This window comes from Aquarana catesbeiana, linkage group LG07 (assembly GCF_042186555.1).
Source record: "Aquarana catesbeiana isolate 2022-GZ linkage group LG07, ASM4218655v1, whole genome shotgun sequence".
Classification (NCBI taxonomy): domain Eukaryota; kingdom Metazoa; phylum Chordata; class Amphibia; order Anura; family Ranidae; genus Aquarana; species Aquarana catesbeiana.
Window position 1 is genome coordinate 113334179 of NC_133330.1, and position 22248 is coordinate 113356426.

Here is a 22248-nt window from a genome sequence, read left to right on the forward strand (position 1 = left end):
CTAAAATCGCTTTTCCACATCAATTATGCATAAGTATCAAGTTGGTTTTGTCCCCGGCCGAGGGGCCAGGGACAACACCACGAAAACCATTCACCTCATTTCATACATATAGAGACATGACCTGAAAGCTTGCTTACTTTCTTTTGATGCTGAAAAAACGTTTGACTGCGTGAATTGGCAATTTCTTCGATTGTCTTTGGAACAGCTCGGTATCAGCAGTGCGTTCATAACTAAGGCTATGTCATTGTAATCCCAGCCCTCAGCCTCCGTGTTAGTTAATGGCCCCTCTCCTGAACCTTTTAATATCTCCAACAGAATGAGACAGGGCTGCCCCTTCTCCCCCCTGCTTTTCATCACAGTGATAGAACACCTACTCAATGCTATTAGGCAAATGACTCGATTGTAGGCATTCAGACTCCATCCTTACATCATAAACTCTCCCAGTATGCCGACGACTTACTAGTGTATGTACAACAGCCCCACATATCCCTTCCATCTTTACTACACAAATTCCGCCAATTTGGGGAACTTAGTAATTGTAAATTGAATATATCTAAAACAGAGGCCCTTAATATAGCACTACCCACTGCCACCATTTCCCAGCTTTATTCTAATTTCTTTTTTCAATGGTCCACTAAAGGAATCTCATACTTAGGCGTCACCATTCCATCTAATCTCTCCAATCTACCCAATTGCTAACTTGGATACAGAATGACTTGGATTCCTGGGGTCTTCTTCCCTGCCCTGGTTTGAGCACATAAACACCTTGTAAATGGACACGCTGCCAAAGCTGCTTACCTCTTTCAGAGCCACAAACTGCTTACCTTCCCAAGGCTACAGGGTGGACTGGGACTCCCAGATTATGAACTATACTACAAAGCTGCTATCTTGGCCAGGGTGCTTGAATGGTTTCCCTCGCCCCTTCACTAAATCATCCTTCATGGTGGAACAAGATCTTTCTCCTCGATCTCAGAGCCCTTCTTTGGGGGTACTCCCAAGACTTACCCAGGCTAAACCACTCCTCACTTCTAACCCGCGCGGCACTACATATATGGTATCAGAAAGGCCTACAGAACCTGTCATCTTCTGACCCCTCCCCCCTTACAGCCCTATTCGATAACCCTGCTCTCCCCCAGGGCTTGGGTTTGCCTACAGTGGGTACACTGATGAGAGCCATGTGGCCAGTGGCACACTCGATAGTCTGGTGCACAATCGGACAGCCTGTAATCCCAGGGGGTGCGGGAAATTGGCTCATCGTCCTCCATCTCTCTACCTTCTGTATGGGACTATTCCGCTCTACGCAGGTTCACCGCCCCCTTACTGAATACGAGCGACTGTGCACCCTTTCTGAAACACCCAGACATCTGTTATCTGCGATTTATTAACTACTCCATGCGTTGGGCAATAATGAGCTCCCTACTTACATGAGGGTGTGGTCCGAGGACTTCCACTTCACCCACAAATCCACTATTTCCTGCTATGCTCAGGAAAAAAACTTTAAGCTTATGTCTAGATGGTACAGAGATCCCTCCTCCTTACGTAGAATATTCCCATCCACGCCTGCCAACTGTTGGAGATGTGGATTGGCAGAAGGAACCTACGAACACATCTGGTGGGAGTGCAGCAGGATACAACCCTTTTGGTCTCAAGTTTTCACTGTATATAATACAATATACAATGCTTCCCTACTGCCTTCACCTGAAGTGGCATTGCTATCTGTACTCCCTGGCTCGATTGCCTCACAAAAGAAGAGTCTGCTTTGTTTCCTCCTTTCAGCCGCAAAACAATTGATTCCTTTATTTTATAAGTGAGACATTCCTCCTTCTCTGGCTCTGTGGGTCTCCACGGTGAATGATATGATGTGGATGGAGGAGATGTTGGCAATGGATAATGACTTCTTTAAGTTGTTCAAAGGTATGCGGTATGTTTGGATTGATTTTTCCACATCCGACGCCTTTAAAGCTCTATTGTAAACTATAAATTATAAATGTTCTTTTTTTTCTGCCCCCTAGCACACATGTACACCTGCATGGCCACGAGAGACGCTCAAGACTCCTTTCTCTCTTTTTCTCTATTCTTCACTCATTCGGGGTCGCTCTTCTCTCTCTTAATTTTTTCCTTTCCCTGCCTCTTCTTCTTTACCTCCTGCTGATTTACTAACACGTCTACCATTCGCTTTCCTTTTCTTCTCTTTTGACCCTCTTATCTGACAAGCCTACATACTGAATCGCTTCGAACTATGCTTGTTTATGGTTTTTGAGTATACGACCGCAAATCCTGGCCCTACCTTGCTTCGGGGTCAACATATCTATGTCATAACGCTGAACTGCGAATGTACACCTTGTACTGTTTACCATTTTTTTTCATGTGAAATAAAAATATATACTTACCTCTAAAAGAGGGTGCGATGGAAAGGCTTGTGAACTCTAAGGCTGTCGTACCGACCCCAAAGAGGAATTATTAACTGATGAGGTCTCAGCCGAAAGCAATCTGAAGTCCAAACAAACAATCCCTGAAAGGGATTGCACTAACACCTTCTGAGCTTGAGACACAGAGAGCCTCTGAGCTTCCTCGGGCTCGGAGTCATTAGAAACAGACACTACTGTCTGACTTTCCTCAAATAATACTCTGACCACCTCCTCGTCAACCACCGGAGAGGGGGTCTTGCAAAGGGAACCTTTCCCCTCTTTTTACTGCCTGTGCCATGAAGCTAATCATACAAGTAATTTTTCCTTCCAGGCCCACCAATACCACAGCCAAGTAAACCTTCGTGACATAGACCAAGGTTGAGGCCCCCGCAGTGGCTACAATACCAGACAGATTAAATGGTTTCGACGCAACTGTCACTTCTGGTCTATCAGGTGCTGCAAACACAATGGGACTATGACTATAGTCCTCAGGACCTGATAGCAGCACACCAGTGCCCTTCCCATCTGTGCTCCCCCATCCCTGCTTTCTGGGAGACATTTACTAAGCATGCTGGATACAAATAGGACTGTGCCCAGACTGGTTATCCTCCCAGCAAGCACCTTAATAAAAGTCAAATATCAGGGCCCTGGGGAACCACCCAGCTGCCAGTGTCCACCCCCATAGGTAGTACTCATGTGTCCAAGATAAATAAAGAAAGAAAAGCCTGCTCTGTGTCCCTTATTGCCAAATCGGCAGAAAAAACAGCTCCTGCCACTAGAAAGCCTTACAACCAACCGGCTTCTTTCCTTTAGTAAGATGGCCACCGGTCCAGCCTACCTGACATACATCCAGTCCCCACTGCTCATGTGCACCACATGCACGCTCAGTACGCACAGATACTCAGAGCATTCCCACGTTACTGCTACAGAAACCAACCCTGACATTTGTCAGAACCAGGGAAACCATAAACAAAATTGCCAGTAGTGCCATAATACAATGCCACCAACAGATCATTCAGGCTCACCAGCAGCAATCAGGGATACAGACCACCACTCTGCCCCTAGTGGACAAATGAGGGAAGATACGGCAGCCTAATCATGATTCCTACTTTATCGCTTGCCGACCATATGCTCTGTATATAATATCTCCGCAGGATCACGTACCTGTATGTGATCCTGCACTTCTGGGTCTGGGGGTGCCAACGACCCGGTCCCGCTGTGATTGGACACAGCAGGAGCCAATCAGCGGGTGCAGCAGATGCAATGCCTTCCAGAACCTGCCGATCATTCCCAAGAGAGGCAGAACAACGGTCTAAACAAGGCAGACTGCCATTCTGTGAGAAGGGAAGGTAGTGATCCTGTGTTTCTAAGCAGGAACAAAGATTTCTGCCTTCCCACAGTACAAACAAACACTCCCCACACAGTTAGCAAGCACTCCCTAGGAACACATTTAACCCTTTGGTCGCCCCTGAGGTTATCTCCTTGCCTGCCAGTGTTATTAGTACAGTGACAGTGCATATTTTTAGCACTGATCACTATATTAGTGTCACTAGTCCCCAAAAAGTGTCACTTCGTGTCCGATTTGTCTGCTGCTATGTCGCAGTCCTGCTATAAGTCGCTGATCACCACCATAACTTGTAATAATAAATAAAAAAAATTCCATAAATCTATCTCATAGCTTGTAGAAGCTATAACTTTTGTGTAAATCAATCAATATACGCTTATTGGGATTTTTTTTTACCAAAAACATGTAGCAGAATACACATTGGCTTAAATTTATAAAGAAATTCGATTTTTTACTTTTTTTTATTGGATAGGTTTTAAAGCAGAAAGTAAAAAATATATATATATTTTTTTTATTTTGTTTTTTTAAATTGTTGTTCTTTTTTTTTTTATAGCGCAACAAATAAAAAAACCACAGAGATGATCAAATACTAACAAAAGAAAGCTCTATTTGTGGGGGGAAAAAAAAAGACATCAATTTTATTTGGGTACAGCGTTGCACGACCGCACAATTGTCAGTTAAAAAAATGCAGTGCCATAATCGCAAAAAATGGCCTGGTCAGGAAGGGGGGGGGGTGTAAACCTTCTGGAGGCCAAGTGGTCAAAAAAAAAAAAAAAAAAACATCTATTTTTAGCCACAGTGTCCTACCAAAATACTGGGACACAGCATTCGCCCATCATGGCAGGCTCTGTCTCTATGGACCTTCAGGGTCTTGGTCCCGGACTTGTACAGCACCCTACTAGAACATATTGGTCAGTGCCAAACTGCACAGGGTTCCATAAACACAGGGTCCAGCACCAAAAGGCACCACATTACAGGCAATCCCCAGCAAAACTTCTGTCTTCATCATAGTGGGGCCTGGGTACCATCCATCTTAGCGTCCCAGCTACAAGAATGGGTCCTGCCAACCAATCTCTTGATGGCTGCTGGAATCCTTTAGGGAACTGGTCCTAACATACAAAGAGATGTACTTCAGTGACCATCACCTTCAAAGCACTGGCAAAAGAACTGTGGTACTTCCTGTATGGGAGGAATTATATAGGGGAGGATTTCCCATCTGTTTCTGCCAGTGTCCATTCACCTAGCGATGGCACATAACCCAGATGGTCAGGATTTTTAGCCTGCTGTGTGGTGGAAGATAAAGAAATAAAGTTTTGATAAAAAAATACTTTAACCACCTCAATACCATACACTTTCATCCCCTTCCTGTCCAGCCTTCCTGTCAGCGATGTCACATTTTGAATGACAATTACTCAGTCAAGAAACATAGTACCCAAATGAAATATTTATAATTTCTTCAGACAGACAGCACTTTCCTTTGGTGATATTTAATCCCCACAGTTTAAAAAAAAAAAATGTCTCTTTGTTTCTTTTCTAAATGTTCGCAAATAAATAATCTTTCTTCATAAATTTAGGCAAAAATGTATTCTTCCACAATTTTTTGGTAAATAACTCAAATTAGGGTATATTATTTAGTCTGTAGTGATACCATAAAAGTCAAGTGCCTCTAAATTCCGTTTTCTTTTATATATAGTGTGTAGGACAGTTATAGAGTCTATAAACGATGATATATTTGAAAATTGATCACCCCTGATGTACTTACAGGTCTATCTTGTCTCTTCAGGCCCTAAAATGCCAGGATAGTACAAATAACCCCCAAAGGACCCCTTTTTGGAAGATAGACAGTCAAAGGGAAATATAGTGCCTTATTTGTTTTTTGTTTTTTTGCCTTCCTCTGGATCAACTGTGGGTATAGGATTGTGTATATGGAGGTTTCTGTGTTTTCTTTCTCTGGGGATTTAACTGGATGAACTTTAACCACTTCAGCCCCGGAAGGATTTACCCCCTTCCTGACCAGAGCACTTTTTACAATTTGGCACTGCGTCGCTTTAACTGCTAATTGCGCGGTCATACAATGCTGTACCCAAACGAAATATGCGTTCTTTTGTTCCCACAAATAGAGCTTTCTTTTGATGCTATTTGATCACCTCTGAGCTTTTTATTTTTTGCGCTATAAACGGAAAAACACCAAAAATTTTGAAAAAAAACGATACTTTCTACTTTTTGTTATAAAAAAATACAATAAACTCAATTTTTGTCATACATTTAGTCCAAAATGTATTCAGCCACATGTCTTTGGTAAAAAAAAATGTCAATAAGCGTATATTTATTGGTTTGCGCAAAAGTTATAGCGTCTACAAACTAGGGTACATTTTCTGGAATTTATACAGCTTATGACTGCCTATGTCATTTCTTGAGGTGCTAAAATGGCAGGGCAGTACAAACCCCCCCCAAATGACCCCATTTTGGAAATTAGACACCCCAAGAAAATTGCTGAGAGGCACGTTGAGCCCTTTGAATATTATTTTTTTTTGTCCCAAGTAATTGAATGACAAAAAAAAAAAAAAAATTTACAAAAAGTTGTCACTAAATGATATATTGCTCACACAGGCCATGGGCATATGTGGAATTGCACCCCAAAATACATTTAGCTGCTTCTCCCGAGTATGGGGATACCACATGTGTGGGACTTTTTGGGAGCCTAGCCTCGTACGGGGCCCCGGAAACCAATCACCACCTTCAGGATTTCTAAGGGCGTAAATTTTTTATTTCACTCCTCACTACCTATCACAGTTTTGAAGGCCATAAAATGCTAGGACAGTTCAACCCCCTCCCTCCCCAAAATGACCCCATTTTGGAAAGTAGACACCCCAAGCTATTTGCTGAGAGGCATGTCGAGTCCATGGAATATTTTATATTTTGCCACAAGTTGCGGGAAAATTACAAACTTTTTTTTTTTTTTTTGCACAAAGTTGTCACTAAATGATATATTGCTCAAACAGGCCATGGGCATATGTGGAATTGCACCCCGAAATACATTCTGCTGCTTCTCCTGAGTATGGGGATACCACATGTGTGGGACTTTTTGGGAGCCTAGCTGCGTACGGGGCCCCGAAATCCAAGCACCGCCTTCAGGATTTCTAGGGGCGTAAATTTTTTATTTCACTCCTCACTACCTATCACAGTTTCCAAGGCCAAAAAATGCCAAGATGGCACAAACCCCCCCCAAATGACCCCATTTTGGAAAGTAGACACCCCAAGCTATTTGCTGAGAGGCATGGTGAGTATTTTGCAGCTCTCATTTGTTTTTGAAAATGAAGAAAGAAAAGAAAAATGTATTTTTTTTTCTTTTTTCAATTTTGAAAACTTTGTGACAAAAAGCAAGGTCTGCAAAATACTCACCATACCTCTCAGCAAATAGCTTGGGGTGTCTACTTAACAAAATGGGGTCATTTGGAGGGGGGTTTGTGCCATGTGGGCATTCCATGGCCTCCGAATCTGTGATAGGCAGTGAGACGTGAAATCAAAAATCAACACCCTTAGAAACCCTGAAGGCGGTGCTTGGTTTTTGGGGTCCGTATGCGGCTAGGCTCCCAAAAAGTCTCACACATGTGGTATCCCCATACTCAGGAGAAGCAACAGAATGTATTTTGTTGTGTAATTTCACATATGCCCATGGCATGTTTGAGCAATATATCATTAAGTGACAACTTTGTGCAAAAAAAAAAAAAAGTGTCTTTTTCCTGCAACTTGTGTCACAATATAAAATATTCCATGGACTCGACATGCCTCTCAGCAAATAGCTTGGGGTGTCTACTTTCCAAAATGGGGTCATCTGGGGGGTGTTTGAACTATCCTGGCATTTTATGCACAACATTTAGAAGCTTATGTCACACATCACCCACTCTTCTAACCACTTGAAGACAAAGCCCTTTCCGACACTATTTGTTTGCATGAAAATTTTTTTTTTTTTTTGCAGGAAAATTACTTTGAACCCCCAAACATTATATATTTTTTTACAGCAAAGGCCCTACAGATTAAAATGGTGGGTGTTTCATTTTTTTTTCACAAAGTATTTGCGCAGCGATTTTTCAAATGCATTTGAAAAAACTTTTTTTTTTAATTTTAATGTACTAAAACACACTATATTGCCCAAATGTTTGATGAAATAAAAAAGATGATCTTAGGCCGAGTACATGGATACCAAACATGACATACTTTAAAATTGCGCACAAACTTCATACATTTTTAAAAGCCTTTAAAAGCCTTTACAGGTTACCACTTTAGATTTACAAAGGAGGTCTACTGCTAAAATCACTGCCCTCGATCTGACCTTCAAGGTGATACCTCACATGCATGGTGCAATTGCTGTTTACATTTGACGCCAGACCAACGCTTGCGTTCGCCTTTGCTCGAGGGCAGGGGGGGGGACAGGGGTGCTTTTTTTTTTTCTTAATTTTTTTTTTTTTTTTGCTTTTTTATCTTATTTTTAAACTGTTCCTTTCATTTTTTTTTTTTTTTTTTTATCATTTTTATTGTTATGTCAGGGAATGTAAATATCCCCTATGATAGCAATAGGTAGTGACAGGTACTCTTTTTTAAAAAAAATGGGGTCTATTAGACCCTAGATCTCTCCTCTGCCCTCAAAGCATCTGACCACACCAAGATCAGTGTGATAAAATGCTTTCCCAATTTCCCAATGGCGCTGTTTACATCCGGCGAAATCTAAGTCATGAAATACTCGTAGCTTCCGGTTTCTTAGGCCATAGAGATGATTGGAGCCATTCTTGTCTCTGATCAGCTCTATGGTCAGCTGGCGGAATCTTCGGCTGCATTCTCAGGTTCCCTGTTGGGACAGGAGAGCCAGAGAAAAAAATGGAAGACGGTGGGAGGGGGGGACATTCCCTCCCACTGCTTGTAAAAGCAGTCTAGAGGCTAATTAGCCACTAGGATTGCTTTTACATGAAAGCCGACCGCTGGCTGAAAAGAATGATACCAAGATGATACCTAAACCTGCAGGCATCATTCTGGTATAACCACTCAAAATCCTGCAACATACCAGTACGTTGCTGGTCCTTGTTGGGCATATAGTGTAATCTTTTTTTTTCATGCAGCCTGTGGGCTGAACGAAAAAAGAGATTGATTGGTGGGTATGCCCACCATTAGAATACCTCCCTTCATCCACCCACTTCTAATGATGGGCATACATGCACCATTTATATATGCCGAAGCATGGGGGCATCCGCCCCAAAAGTTAGGAGCAAATCGCTCCTCCGTCCCTGCTGCCCCCATGCTTTGGCATATATCACCTCCGCTGGAGTCACGGTTTTATATATCGTGGGAGCAAACGCTGTAGCTGTCAAGATAAATAAATAGCGCGCTGCAGCTATATGGCGTACTTGAAAACAAAAAAATGGTTAACACCACAGTAAACAGTAAAGTATAAAAAATTGCATACCTGAAAAGCAAACATGATAAAACATAATACTAATAAAACACTGCAGAGTAGAATACAGTAAAAAAGAGCAGAATAGAGAGAGAATAGAGAGAGCGAGAACAGTAAAACGACAACTATTTTTGTTTTTTTTATTTTATATTTTTTTGTGTTTTTTTTTTTTTTTTACACTTTTTTTTGTAACTAACTTTTATAACTGTAACCGGTTCCAGGTTCGGGTCTCTCAAAATGCGATGGCATCTTGGGAGACCCTGTGAAAGTGTGCCTAGTCTGTGCAATGCTGTACCCTACGCTAATACTTAACTAGTGTATGGTAGCGTTCAAAACATTCACCAATGCAAAGACCAGGATTGTCAGGACAAAAGGGACAATAATAGCGGGTGTCACGCCTATATCCGCACTTGCTGCAGACACGACACCTTTTTTGGGGGGGTTCGTTGGGTAGGGGTACTCGGGAGGACATAAAGAAAATGCCTCTCATGCAGCCGACTGCATTTGGTTGGGGATGTGAATGGGGGAAGTACGGGTGCTGCAGAAGTGTGGGTTCCCAATTAGGATTGGCGAATGCAGCAGGAAGGGCATTATGGGTACGACAGGCCTGTGTCTGTCTTCTTCTTGGTGGCAGCGGGACACTACTTGTGCTTGCCACCTCACCAGCTTGAACTGCACTTATGGGACTCACCATGTCACCAAGTGTTACTGCAGTGCTGGTTTGACTATGACCGGGGTGTACTAGGCCGCTGGTGCTTGCCAGTTCACCAAAACGCTATCAAATAAAAATGTTAGCGAGCACAGGGATCAGGCCTGACTCTGTGAACGCTGGCGACGGGGGGGTGATCAAGGGGTTAAAACTTTATTAGGGGGGGTTAGGGGGGTACCCTAGACCTAAAGGGGGCTAACCCTAACTGCCCTACCACACTGTCACAAACTGACACCAATGCAGTAATCAGAAAAAAAATAAATGCTTGGTGTCACTGTGACCGGGGGGGGGGCGTGATTGGGGGGTGTAAAGTGTGCCTGGTGTGTTTTACTGTGTGTGTTGTGCACTTACTCACATGTCTTCTCTCCTCTGCGCCGGAACGGAAAATACCGAGCCGAGGAGTGATGACATAATTTCCTCTGCCGCTGTTTACTATACAGCAGCAGAGGAAGAATCTCATTCGTGGGGAGCGATCGCGAGGGGGTGGCCACGAATGAGTGGTCTCCCCCTCTGCCTGGATCGCTCCTCTAACGAAGCCGACCGCCGTACCAGGTATGTGATTCTGCCTGCCCGTGCCATTCTGCGTTAGGCGGTCGGCAAGTGGTTAAATAAAAAAAAATTTACTTTTTTTTTTTTTTACATACTGTGACCAGAGCAGTACAGTGTTACCATAGTGACACTGTACTACTATAAGCAATCACATTTACTTTTTTAACACACTATAACTTATAACAGTTCACCATACAACCGTCATGTGAGCGCTGTGATTGGTCACACAATGGAACAAAAGGCAACTGCAGGCATTACCCTGGTTCCGTTTTTTAAGAGCCGACGGTCAGCTTTCTAGTAATAATAATCAAAGCGGCTAAGCAACTGTTATTACAAACAGAGGGAGGAGAGTACAACCACTTGAAACCAATAACATGCAGATACAGCCGCCGCAGTTTTACTGTGGTAAAATGGCACAGCTGGGTGAAACGACGTTACCTTGCGTTGCTTCGCCTTTTGGCCACTAGGGGTGCGCACCCGCAGCGTGTACCCACGATCGCTCATGACAGAGCGAGAACCAGGATCTATGTGTGTAAACACACAGATCCCAGGTCTTTCAGGGGAGTGGAGACAGATCGTGTGTTCATACTAAGTATGAACACTGAACACTGATCTCTCTCTCTCCTTCTAGACAGTCCCACCCCCCCTACAGTTAGAACACACCTAGGGAATACAGTTAACCCCTTGATCGCCCCCTCGTGTTAACCCCTTCCCTGCCAGTGACATTTATACAGTAATTAGTGCATTTTTATAGCACTGATCGCTGTATAATTGTCAATGGTCCCAAAAATGTGTCAAGTGTCCAATTTGTCCGTCGCAATATCGCAGTCCCGATAAAAATCGCAGATCACCGCCATTACTAGTTAAAAAAATGCCATAAATCTATCCCCTATTTTGTAGACGCTATAACTTTTGCGCAAACCAATCAATATACGCTTACTGCGATTTTTTTTTTATCAAAAATATGTAGAATACATATCGGCCTGAATTGAGGAAAAAATTAGGTTTTTTTGATAAAAAAAATGTGGGATATTTATTATAGTAGAAAGTAAAAGAAGTTTTTTTCAAAATTGTCGCTCTTCTTTTGTTTGTAGCGCAAAAAATAAAAACCGCAGAGGCAATCAAATACCACCAAAAGGAAGCTCTATTTGTGGGAAAAAAAATGTCAATTTTGTTTGGATACAACGTTGAATGACCGCGCAGTAGTCAGTTAAAGCGACACAGTGCCGTATTGCAAAAAATGGCCTGGTCATTGAGCAGCCAAATCTTCCGGGGCTGAAGTGGTTAATATATTTTTCAGCTTCTCGGGTCTTACAGCCCAAATTCCAAAAAAGTTGTGACGCTCTGTAAAATCTACATAAAAACAGAATGCAATGATTTGAAATCTCAAACCCATATTTTATTCACAACGGAAAAAAGAAAACATATAAAAATGATTAAACTAAGAAAATGTACAATTTAAAAAGAAAAATAAGGTAATTTTGAAATTGATGGCAGCAACGCGTATCACAAAATTTGGGAAAGGGCCATGTTTTCCATGGTGTAGAATTCCCTCTTCTTTTAACAACACTGTAAATGTCTGGGAACTGAGAAGACCAGTTGCTGGAGTTTTGGGAGAGGAATGTTGTCCTACTCTTTCTTGCCTGATATAGTATTCTAACTGCTCAACAGTCCCAGGTCTTCTTTATCATTTTTTTTTCAAAATGCGCCAAACATTTTCAGTTGGTCAAATTCCTCAACTGTAGGCAGGCCAGTTAAGCACTTGGACTCTAGAAATATACTTGGAACCCCCAAGCATTACTAAGCATGGTATTTGCGCAGCAGTTTTTCAAACGCAAATTTTTTGGGGAAAAATACACTACAATGAATTTTAGTGCACACAAACACAATACCCAGATGTTTGATAAAATATAAAAGATGATGTTACGCTGACTAAATAGATACCAAACATGTTACGTTCTAAAATTGTGCACGCCCATGGAATGCAACTATAAAACATTCAATTATCCGATAGGAGGTCCTTTAAAAAACTTTACAGGTTACCACTTTAAATTTACACAGGAGGTGTGGTGCTAGAATATTTGTTCTCTCTCTCCCTCGCACATGGTCACGGTGATACCTCATGTGTGGTGCGATTGCTGCTTACACTTAAAATGTATTTTATTTAACCCCAGATCTCTCCTCTGCTTTTAAAAGCATTAAATCAAACCAAGATAAGTTTGATCCAATGCTTTTCCAAATTAGTAATGGCTTGTTTAAATCCAGTGTACTTCGTCACTTCCGGTTTCTCAGACCATAGAAATGATCAGGACATTTCAGTCCTCGATCATCTCTATGGTCAGCCAGCAGAACCACCAGCTGCAGTTCTGGGCTCCCTGGTGGGACGGGGACCTCCTTCCGCCACTTGTAAAAGTGATCCAGTGGCTAATTAGCCACTAGAAATCGCTTTTACATTTGAAGTCCATCACTGGCAGAAAAGAAAGATATCAACATGATGCCTGTAGCCACAGGCATCATCCTAGTATAAACACCTAAACCCCCCAAATGTACCGGTACATCGCTGGGGCGTTAAACCTTGATATGTTTTATACTTTCTATTGTGAATAAAATAAGGGTTTAAGAGATTTACAAATGAATGCATTCTGTTTTTTTGTAGATTTTACAGAGCATCCCAACTTTGTTGGAATTGGGGTTGCCGGTGTAGTGGCTGCATTAGTTTTCTTTCTTCAGACTAAGTACAAGTATAGAAATGCACCTGTTGATCGTGCCAGAAAACTAATGTGCTTATAACTTCCTGTGCTCTGAACTAAAATCTCAAACATCATTAACAGCTGCCATTAGTTCTCTGAACTACAGAAAATCTCCCCCATGTTACAGAGATGAGGAGATGAGGGAAGATGCCTGTAGTTTAAAATCAGAAGAGCAGGCTATAGTGACAATGTACAGCAAGTTTCCGTTATCACCCTATACCAGAATGTTACTGGCAGGATCACCAGGTATGAATTAAAAAAAAAAAAAAAAAAGAAAGCTAATGCAGACACCACATTTAGGCCTCATGCACACCGGACATAAAAAAATTTGATTATACAGGCGTTTTGTGTTTTTTTTTCTTTTAGCCTGTAGAAGCAACTCTATGTTAGACTATGCATTCAAGCATTTGGGCATTTACAGGCATTTTGGAGAGAAGCATTTACAGGCTGAAAAAAAAAAATCCATAAGAAGTGCAATTTTGAGAAGAACTTTCAGGCAAAAAAAAAAGTTTTATGCCCCTAAACGGCGTGTTTCAACACATCAAACATTTTTAAGTGTATATTTTTTCCTAGTGTTTTGAGGAAAAACTCTCAAAACGCAAACACCCCTAAACACGTGCACAGTACAATATTCTCCATGGAAGCGTTTTTTGGGCTGCTTTTTTCTTCCAGCAGTTATGGTATTTTTTAGGTTGCCTAATGTGCATGTATATTTTTGCTCCTTCAAAACAGATTTTAAAGATCTTTAGCATATAACAGATCTAAAATTAAATGCCCCCCCCCCCCCCCCACTTGATTGTATATAGACCAAATTATTATACAATATGTAGTGATTGTGAGTGTGGATATCTTCTTGCAGCACGCTGTTACTCAAGATAATAAAAATGTTATGTGCACAAAAAAGGAATTACAATAAAATTAAGCCTAGTACACAATAGAAACCAGCCGACATTCAGTCCGTGTGTACTGGAGTTGGTCCAACAGAAGCCGGACATTTGGTCTGTCGAAGGGGCATGACCGAAAAAGGTCTGCCAGTCAGCTCCTGATCAGCATTCTCAGCCAATGGCTGACCGGCGTGTTCTGTCGGGGGGCTGTCCCCTGTCAGAACACAATAGAACAGCAGGAGAGATTGATGTACCAATGTCGGATAGTTAGTACAGCAGCTCCTCCTGAGCGGTCAGTTTTATTTTTTTGGGGTCAGCCCTGCTGGGTTGAATGAAAAAAAAACTACTAGTGTTTACCAGGCTTAAGGGTTCCTAACTACAAATAGGCAACAAAAAGTTAATTTCCTCCCTCTTACCTGACATGGTGCGAGAGTAATGAGTGTTGGAATAAAGTGTAGAGTCTCCTTGGGCACAGTACAAATAACAAAGACTTTTGAAGACTTTGTAAGCTCAAGAGAGGAGCTGGAAACAATCACTTGGTGCAGCCTTGGCATCGGTGTCCTTTCAGAGGTAGATGCTTCCGTCAGGTGTTCGGTGCTGAAAAAAAAGAGAACAGTTAAATGCATTTGCAGATTGACATTCCTGTTAAGTCTGAGGGTTGCGGTTCTGTATTCAAGCTATGTCCCTCAATGTTTGTACCCTAAAGCCTAATACACATGGGCCGAATGTCTGGCAGTATCAGCCGGTTCAATAGAAACCAGCAGACATTCGGTCCGTGTGTACAGCAGCCGGTCCGATAGAAGCCAGCCAATGGCTGACATCGCTGACAGGAGTGTTCTGGCGGGGGGGCCATCCCCCTGTCAGAACACAATAGAACAGCAAAGGAGATCGCTGTACTAACATCGGATTGTTACTACAGCAGCTCCGACCTGAGCTGTCCATTTGAAAAAAAAAATAGTTGCGTGTGCGAAGCTTTAGGGCTAGCCTAGCACACACACAATTGTTGACTCTGCCCACTGAGTCACTACTTATCCACTCTGCACAATAGAAATAGACACCACATACAATGATCTGCTTGCTAAAAATGTACCACTGAGATGAAATTATCTAACACAATTTAATAATTATCCTATGAAAGATGAGGTTTTCAAATTTAAAATAGAAAGCAATACAAATTAAAGAGGAGCTCCAGTCTCCCCCATAAAAGTCAGCAGTTACAAATATTGTAGCTGCTGACTCTTAATATAAGGACACTTACCTGACCCTGGATCCAGCGCTGTCATTACCCGAGTCGATTCTTCAATAGGCTTCGGGTCCAAGCGCTGGGCATCTTGATTAAATCTTGCAGCTTCCCAACTGGCTTTCAACTGTGCATGCGTGAGCCGTGCTGCCCTTTGTGATTGGTCCACAGTCTTCTGGGACCTATGATGTGTCCCAGAAGATTGTGGGGGAAGAAGGGGGGGTCAAACTTCTGCCCAAATCGATGTGGTGATCCGACCGAAAGTGAGGGAATAGGTAGGTACCTGCCAAAATCAAGTACTCACACCCAAGTGCCAAATGTAAAGAAGGAGGGGGGGAGAGGAGGAAGAGTTCCCCTTTCCCCCCCTTCCCCTTTTATAACCATAATCACGGAGCAGCAATATAAATAGGAAGTGTTCTTTTCATAATGCTGGTCTCAATATGCTGGAGGGAGGTTTCAAAAGGCATATGATCAAATCAAGAAAAGAGGCTGGATTGTTGTAAGAATATTTAATACTTTTTTTATATACAGAATTTTTGTTCATTAAAGATTTTTGAAGTGCTTATCTGCAGTAATCTATAGCAATTATTCATAATAAATTTTGCTAAAGTCAGCATATACTGCTCCACTTAAAATGTAGCCCTCTATTAAGCAAGGTAGACAGTGCCTGAAATCCTATTATTACTTAGAAAACACGTATGATTTTATTTAATAATGTGTCACAAAAACAATGTTGCTCAGTAAACCACAGCAATCAATAACAAACCAACTTTCATTATTAATTGCACTGAACTGTTAATAACAAAGCACAGGTTGCAGCACACAGAGAGCAATCATTTTTGTAAAACCAGTGTAGCTTGTTAGGCTTATGCCGCGTACACACGAGCGGACATTACGGCGGACTTTGCCCGGCGGACTTTTCGATGTACTTTCCGACGGACTTTCTGAATGAACGGACTTGCCTACACACAATCCACCAAAGTCCGTCGAATTTGTACGTGATGACGTACGACCGGACTAAAACAAGGAAGTTCATAGCCAGTAGCCAATAGCTGCCCTAGCATGGCTTTTTGTCCGTCGAACTAGCATACAGACGGCGGACTTTTCGACCGGACTCGATTTCAACGGATAAATTTTAAACAAGTTTCAAATCTAAGTCCGTCCAACTTTTGAGAAAACAAAGTCCGCTGGAGCCCACACACATCGAATTGTCCGACGAAATCCAGTCCGCCGGGCAAAGTCCGCCGTAATGTCCGCTCGTGTGTACGCGGCATTAATGTACGCGGGACATTTTAAAACCTCTCCTGAACAATCCACCTTGACAGATAGTAACCGATGTTTAAAAACATCCGTTTTGGCGCGTTTGCGTTTAGAGGCTTTTTTTTTTTTTTCCAAATAGTCAAATATGTATCTCTATTAAAAACGCCTGGAAACAAAACGCGGCTAAATGCAAATTACCGCGTTTACAAGCTGTTACAGGCATTTGGCGTTTCAAATACCTCTAAATATCAGTCCTGAACGCATTTTTTTGCTTTCCAAAAAATGCTTCTAAACTCAACTGCCTAGAAACGACCCTGTGTACATAAGATAACAGAGGAGAGTTCAGGGGCAGCTGAAAAATAAAACAAAAAAAAAAAACGCCCAAATGCTCCTAAACGCCCGTTTACCAGCAGCAGTGTACATGAAGCCTATCTTCAGGCTGAATTGCTGACTCTAACCCAATTCCTTCAATACATTCATGTCCTCAGGGGCTGACTAATAAAGCAGCTGGATGGACTTAGCAGGATATACATGAAGCTCCGTGTGTTTATACAGTGGATATAAAATGTTTACACACCCCTGTTAAAATGTCAGGTTCTGTGATGTAAAAAAAACTAAAGATAAATAATTTTAGAACTTTTTCCACCTTTAATGTGACCTAAAAACTGTACAACTAAATTGAAAAACAAACTGAAATCTTTTGGGGGGGGGGGGGGGGGGTAGAGTTAGAAATTAAAAACTAAAATAATGTGGTTGTATAAGTGTTCACATGTAAACAATCACATTCAAACTTGTGTTAAATAGGAGTCAGTACACACCTGGCATCATTTAAAGTGCCTTTGATTAACCCCAAATAAAATTCAGATGTTCTAGTAGGTCTTTCCTGACATTTTCCTAGTTGCATCCACAGCAAAAGCCATGGTCCGCAGAGAGCTTCCATTGTTAAAAGGTATCTGTCAGGAGAAGGGTACAAAAGAATTTCCAAGGCATTAAATATACCATGGAACGGCGTGGCCGGACCTAGCAGGAAGATGGACGCTTAATCCCTGAGCTCCTGCCACCACAGGGAAAAGCTGACTGGAACCTGAGGTAAAATTGCCCCTAAACACTTCAAAATCATGGGGACTGCATCGTGGAACTCTTCTGCCTCCCCCTCCCGTCCCCCCCGTGAACAAATAGGGGACGGGGGTCATAATATTCCTGAAATACTTCGTACCGGCAGAGGAAACATGGCGCCTTCCCCCCACAGACACTCACATTCTCAGGCTTCTGAGGCGGCCCTGACAGAACTGCCACACGCGGGATCTCCAAGCCCTCACAGGGATATAAATGGCATTGAACTCTCACCACAGCCGCACTTAAACATGCAGGACCTGCGGACCATAGCAGCAGATATCAAAGACACTGTCCTCACAGTTGAAAGAGTGACTGAACGCCATGATGCGACTATCCGTAAAGCTGCAAATTGCATTGACTCCCACACATTACAAATGAGAGATATGCAACTCCATCTGGAAGACCTCGACAACAGAGGTCGGCGCCATAAACTCAGAGTCAGAGGACTGCCAGAGGCCATCAAGGGAGAACGAATAGCCCCCACCGTGACTGGAATCTTCAATGGTCTGCTCAATAGACCACCTCATACGCCCATTGACATGGAAAGGATCCACCGGGCCTTACGTCCCAAGGGAAGGGAGACAGATCCCCCGAGGGACATCATTTGCTGCATAATTGACTTCAAACTGAAGGAAGAAATTATCAGACAAGCAAGAAACAGACCTCAAATTCTCCATGATGGGAGAACACTTCAAATCTATCAGGACCTCTCAGGAATCACCTTACAGCACCGACGTGATCCGAAGCCTCTGCTGGACGCCCTTCGCACAAAAGGTATTCAATATAAATGGAAGTTCCCGTTTTGCCTTTCTGCCTCCACCCAGGGCCGCACGGCTCTCCTGATAGTGCCAAAGGATCTCCCACACTTCTGCGGTATGCGGAGTTTCGTCGCTCAGTGACAAGCAAAGAATCACCTCAAGAAGAACCCATGGAGGCGCAAGATACCAGGTACCGAAGGTCCCCATCCGCCCCCAGGCACCTTACCGGTACCCGCACTCACTTTCAGGAGGGCAGCCCCACAAACTCCCTGAGGCTCAGGAGAGCTCGCCGAGACCGTTAGCCGGCCTCAGATACATATTACCATGCAATCTCAGTTTGCCCTGTTTGGCTTTAATCAGTTCTTTCACACTGTTAAACTTTAATTCAATGTTTATGTGACTGACTTTCTTCAAGAGATATTCGGCATCAATAGTTGTTCTTCTTCTTGTACTGGGTTCGGATTGGGAACTGATGTGGTACCTACCTGCAGGCTTATACAGAGTGCACTACCTCCATCTACTGGCCTGTAACTTTACCTTTACCCAATCACACTTGCTGGCATGTTAAGACTGCATGGCGAGGTATGAGGTATATTCCACACTCAATCTATGGTAAATTTTCTAGTCTACAAGTTTAGTACTACTCAGACTTTCTAGTTGGAAATCTGTCACTGAATGCATGGCCAGCTTGCTGACCGATTTACTTATTTACATGTTTTTCCGGTTACAGTGTTCTATCCCTCTTGAGATTTTTGTGACGTTTTTAGGCCCTATAAATGACCTCTGTTTAATTACCTCATACGTTCTGAGGCCAACACTTGACCCATGAGAGGGCACCCACCTTTACAAATCCCGTATTTTGCCGTGTTAGTCTTCGATGGCGATTTAGGTGCCTTCTGGTATGGGGGCTGGGTGGTGGTTTCAGAACTCCCAATATTTCTATATGATGGTTCTTGTATATTATTTTTGTAATGATGCATTTACGCACCCAAATCCCACCACCCAGCACTCACGCTTCTTTGAGAGTATCCCCTTGCCCTATTGTATATCCCCCAGAAAATACGTTCTCCAAAACCTCCTCCCTTTTATAACCTGAAGACCCTGTGGCAGCGGACTATATCATTCTTTTCTTTCCTTCACCTATAGTTCTCCTTTACTGCTTGGTGATTGCCAACCCCCACACAGTTGTGAGTCACGGTGCTGTTACACCCCTTAAGGTGCACACATCGCGCCAGCACTGTACTTTACCAATACTGTATAGTTTAGAGGTAGGGGAGCAAGTCACCCCCAAACCTCATCGTTTTCACCCCAGTTACCTTAACATTACACTTAAGCCTGCCATACACTGTACAGACCCACATCCTGATCACCTAGGTTATCCCTCTCCCTTCACTCATACTTATGGCGGAGGTCACAGACCCCCGGGCCTCACCACCTGACCTACATAAGCACCTACAGACACTCAAACTCTACTCAATCAATATACAAGGCCTTAACATCCCAGAGAAAAGGTCTAAACTGTTCTATTTCCTACAACGATCGAAAATACATGTAGCACTTATACAGGAAACGCACTTCAGGATGGATAGCATCCCTAAACTGTATAATCACCAATTCCCACTGGTGTACCATGCTTCCAACACTGAGGCTAAATCCAAAGGAGTCTCAATCTTAATTTCTAAACAGTGCCCCCTACAGGTGACAGAAGTCCAAAGAGACTCCCAAGGGAGATTCCTATTCATTAACCACTTCAGCCCCGGAAGGATTTACCCCCTTCCTGACCAGAGCAGTTTTTACAATTTGGCACTGCGTCGCTTTAACTGCTAATTGCGCGGTCATGCAATGCTGTACCAAAACGAAATTTGCGTCCTTTTCTTCCCACAAATAGAACTTTCTTTTGATGGTATTTGATCACCTCTGCGGTTTTTATTTTTTGCGCTATAAACGGAAAAAGACAGAAAATTTTGAAAAAAAAAGATATTTTCTACTTTTTGTTATAAAAAAATCCAATAAACTCAATTTTAGTCATACATTTAGGCCAAAATGTATTCGGCCACATGTCTTTGGTAAAAAAAATGTAAATAATGCGCAAAAGTTATAGCGTCTACAAACTATTTTCTGGAATTTACACAGCTTTTAGTTTATGACTGCCTATGTAATTTCTTGAGGTGCTAAAATGGCAGGGCAGTACAAACCCCCCCCCCAAATGACCCCATTTTGGAAAGTAGACACCCTAAGGAAATTGCTGAGCAGCATGTTGAGCCCATTGAATATTATTTTTTTTTGTCCCAAGTGATTGAATAATGACAAAAAAAAAAAAAAAAAATTACAAAAAGTTGTCACTAAATGATATATTGCTCACAGAGGCCATGGGCATATGTGGAATTGCACCCCAAAATACATTTAGCTGCTTCTGAGTATGGGGATACCACATGTGTGGGACTTTTTGGGAGCCTAGCTGCGTACGGGGCCCCGAAAACCAATCACCGCCTTCAGGATTTCTAAGGGTGTAAATTTTTTATTCACTCCTCACTACCTATCACAGTTTCGAAGGCCATAAAATGCCAAGATAGCACAACCCCCCCCCCCCCAAATGACCCCATTTTAGAAAGTAGACACCCCAAGCTATTTGCTGAGAGGCATGGTGAGTATTTTACAGCTCTCATTTGTTTTTGAAAATGAAGAAAGACAAGAAAAAAACATTTTTTTTTTTCTTTTTTCAATTTTCAAAACTTTGTGACAAAAAGTGAGGTCTGCAAAATACTCACTATACCTCTCAGCAAATAGCTTGGGGTGTCTACTTTCCAAAATAGGCTCATTTGGGGGGGGTTGTGCCACCTGGGCATTCCATGGCCTCCGAAACTGTGATAGGCAGTGAAGAGTGAAATCAAAAATTTACGCCCTTAGAAAGCCTGAAGGCGGTGCTTGGTTTTCGGGGTCCCGTACGCGGCTAGGCTCCCAAAAAGTCTCACACATGTGGTATCCCCGTACTCAGGAGAAGCAACAGAATGTATTTTGGGGTGTAATTTCACATATTCCCATTGCATGTTTGAGCAATATATCATTTAGTGACAACTTTGTGCAAAAAAAAAATTGTCTTTTTCCCACAACTTGTGTCACAATATAAAATATTCCATGGACTCGAAATGCCTCTCAGCAAATAGCTTGGGGTGTCTACTTTCCAAAATGGGGTCATTTGGGGGGGGTTTGAACTGTCCTGGCATTTTATGCAAAACATTTAGAAGCTTATGTCACACATCACTCACTCTTCTTACCACTTGAAGACAAAGCCCTTTCTGACACTTTTTGTTTATATGAAAAAATTATTTTTTTTTGCAAGAAAATTACTTTGAACCCCCAAACATTATATATTTTTTTAAAGAAATGCCCTACAGATTAAAATGATGGGAGTTTCATTTTTTTTTCACACAGTATTTGCGCAGCGATTTTTCAAATGAATTTTTTTGGGAAAAAACACTTTTTTAAAATTTTAATGCACTAAAACACACTATATTGCCCAAATATTTGATGAAATAAAAAAGATGATCTTAGGCCGAGTACATGACAAACATGACATGTCTTTAAAATTGCGCACAAACGTGCAGTGGCGACAAACTAAATACATTTTTTAAAAGCCTTTACAGGTTACCACTTTAGATTTAAAGAGGAGGTCTACTGCTAAAATCACTGCCCTCGATCTGACCTTCACGGTGATACCTCACATGCATGGTGCAATTGCTGTTTACATTTGACTCCAGACCGACGCTTGCGTTCGCCTTTGCG

General features: G+C 42.3%; 1 protein-coding gene across 7 annotated transcripts in view; it reads right to left on the reverse strand.

Annotated features, from left to right (window-relative positions):
* SGSM3 (small G protein signaling modulator 3) overlaps positions 1-22248 on the reverse strand; it is a 746342-nt gene that overhangs the window by 523720 nt on the left and 200374 nt on the right. For all 7 annotated transcript variants that reach the window (XM_073592651.1, XM_073592650.1, XM_073592644.1 and 4 more), the window contains one exon: positions 14508-14688. In XM_073592651.1, the coding sequence (XP_073448752.1) occupies positions 14508-14514 (7 nt within the window). In that variant the 5' untranslated portion in view covers positions 14515-14688. The remainder of the gene's footprint in view (positions 1-14507; positions 14689-22248) is intronic.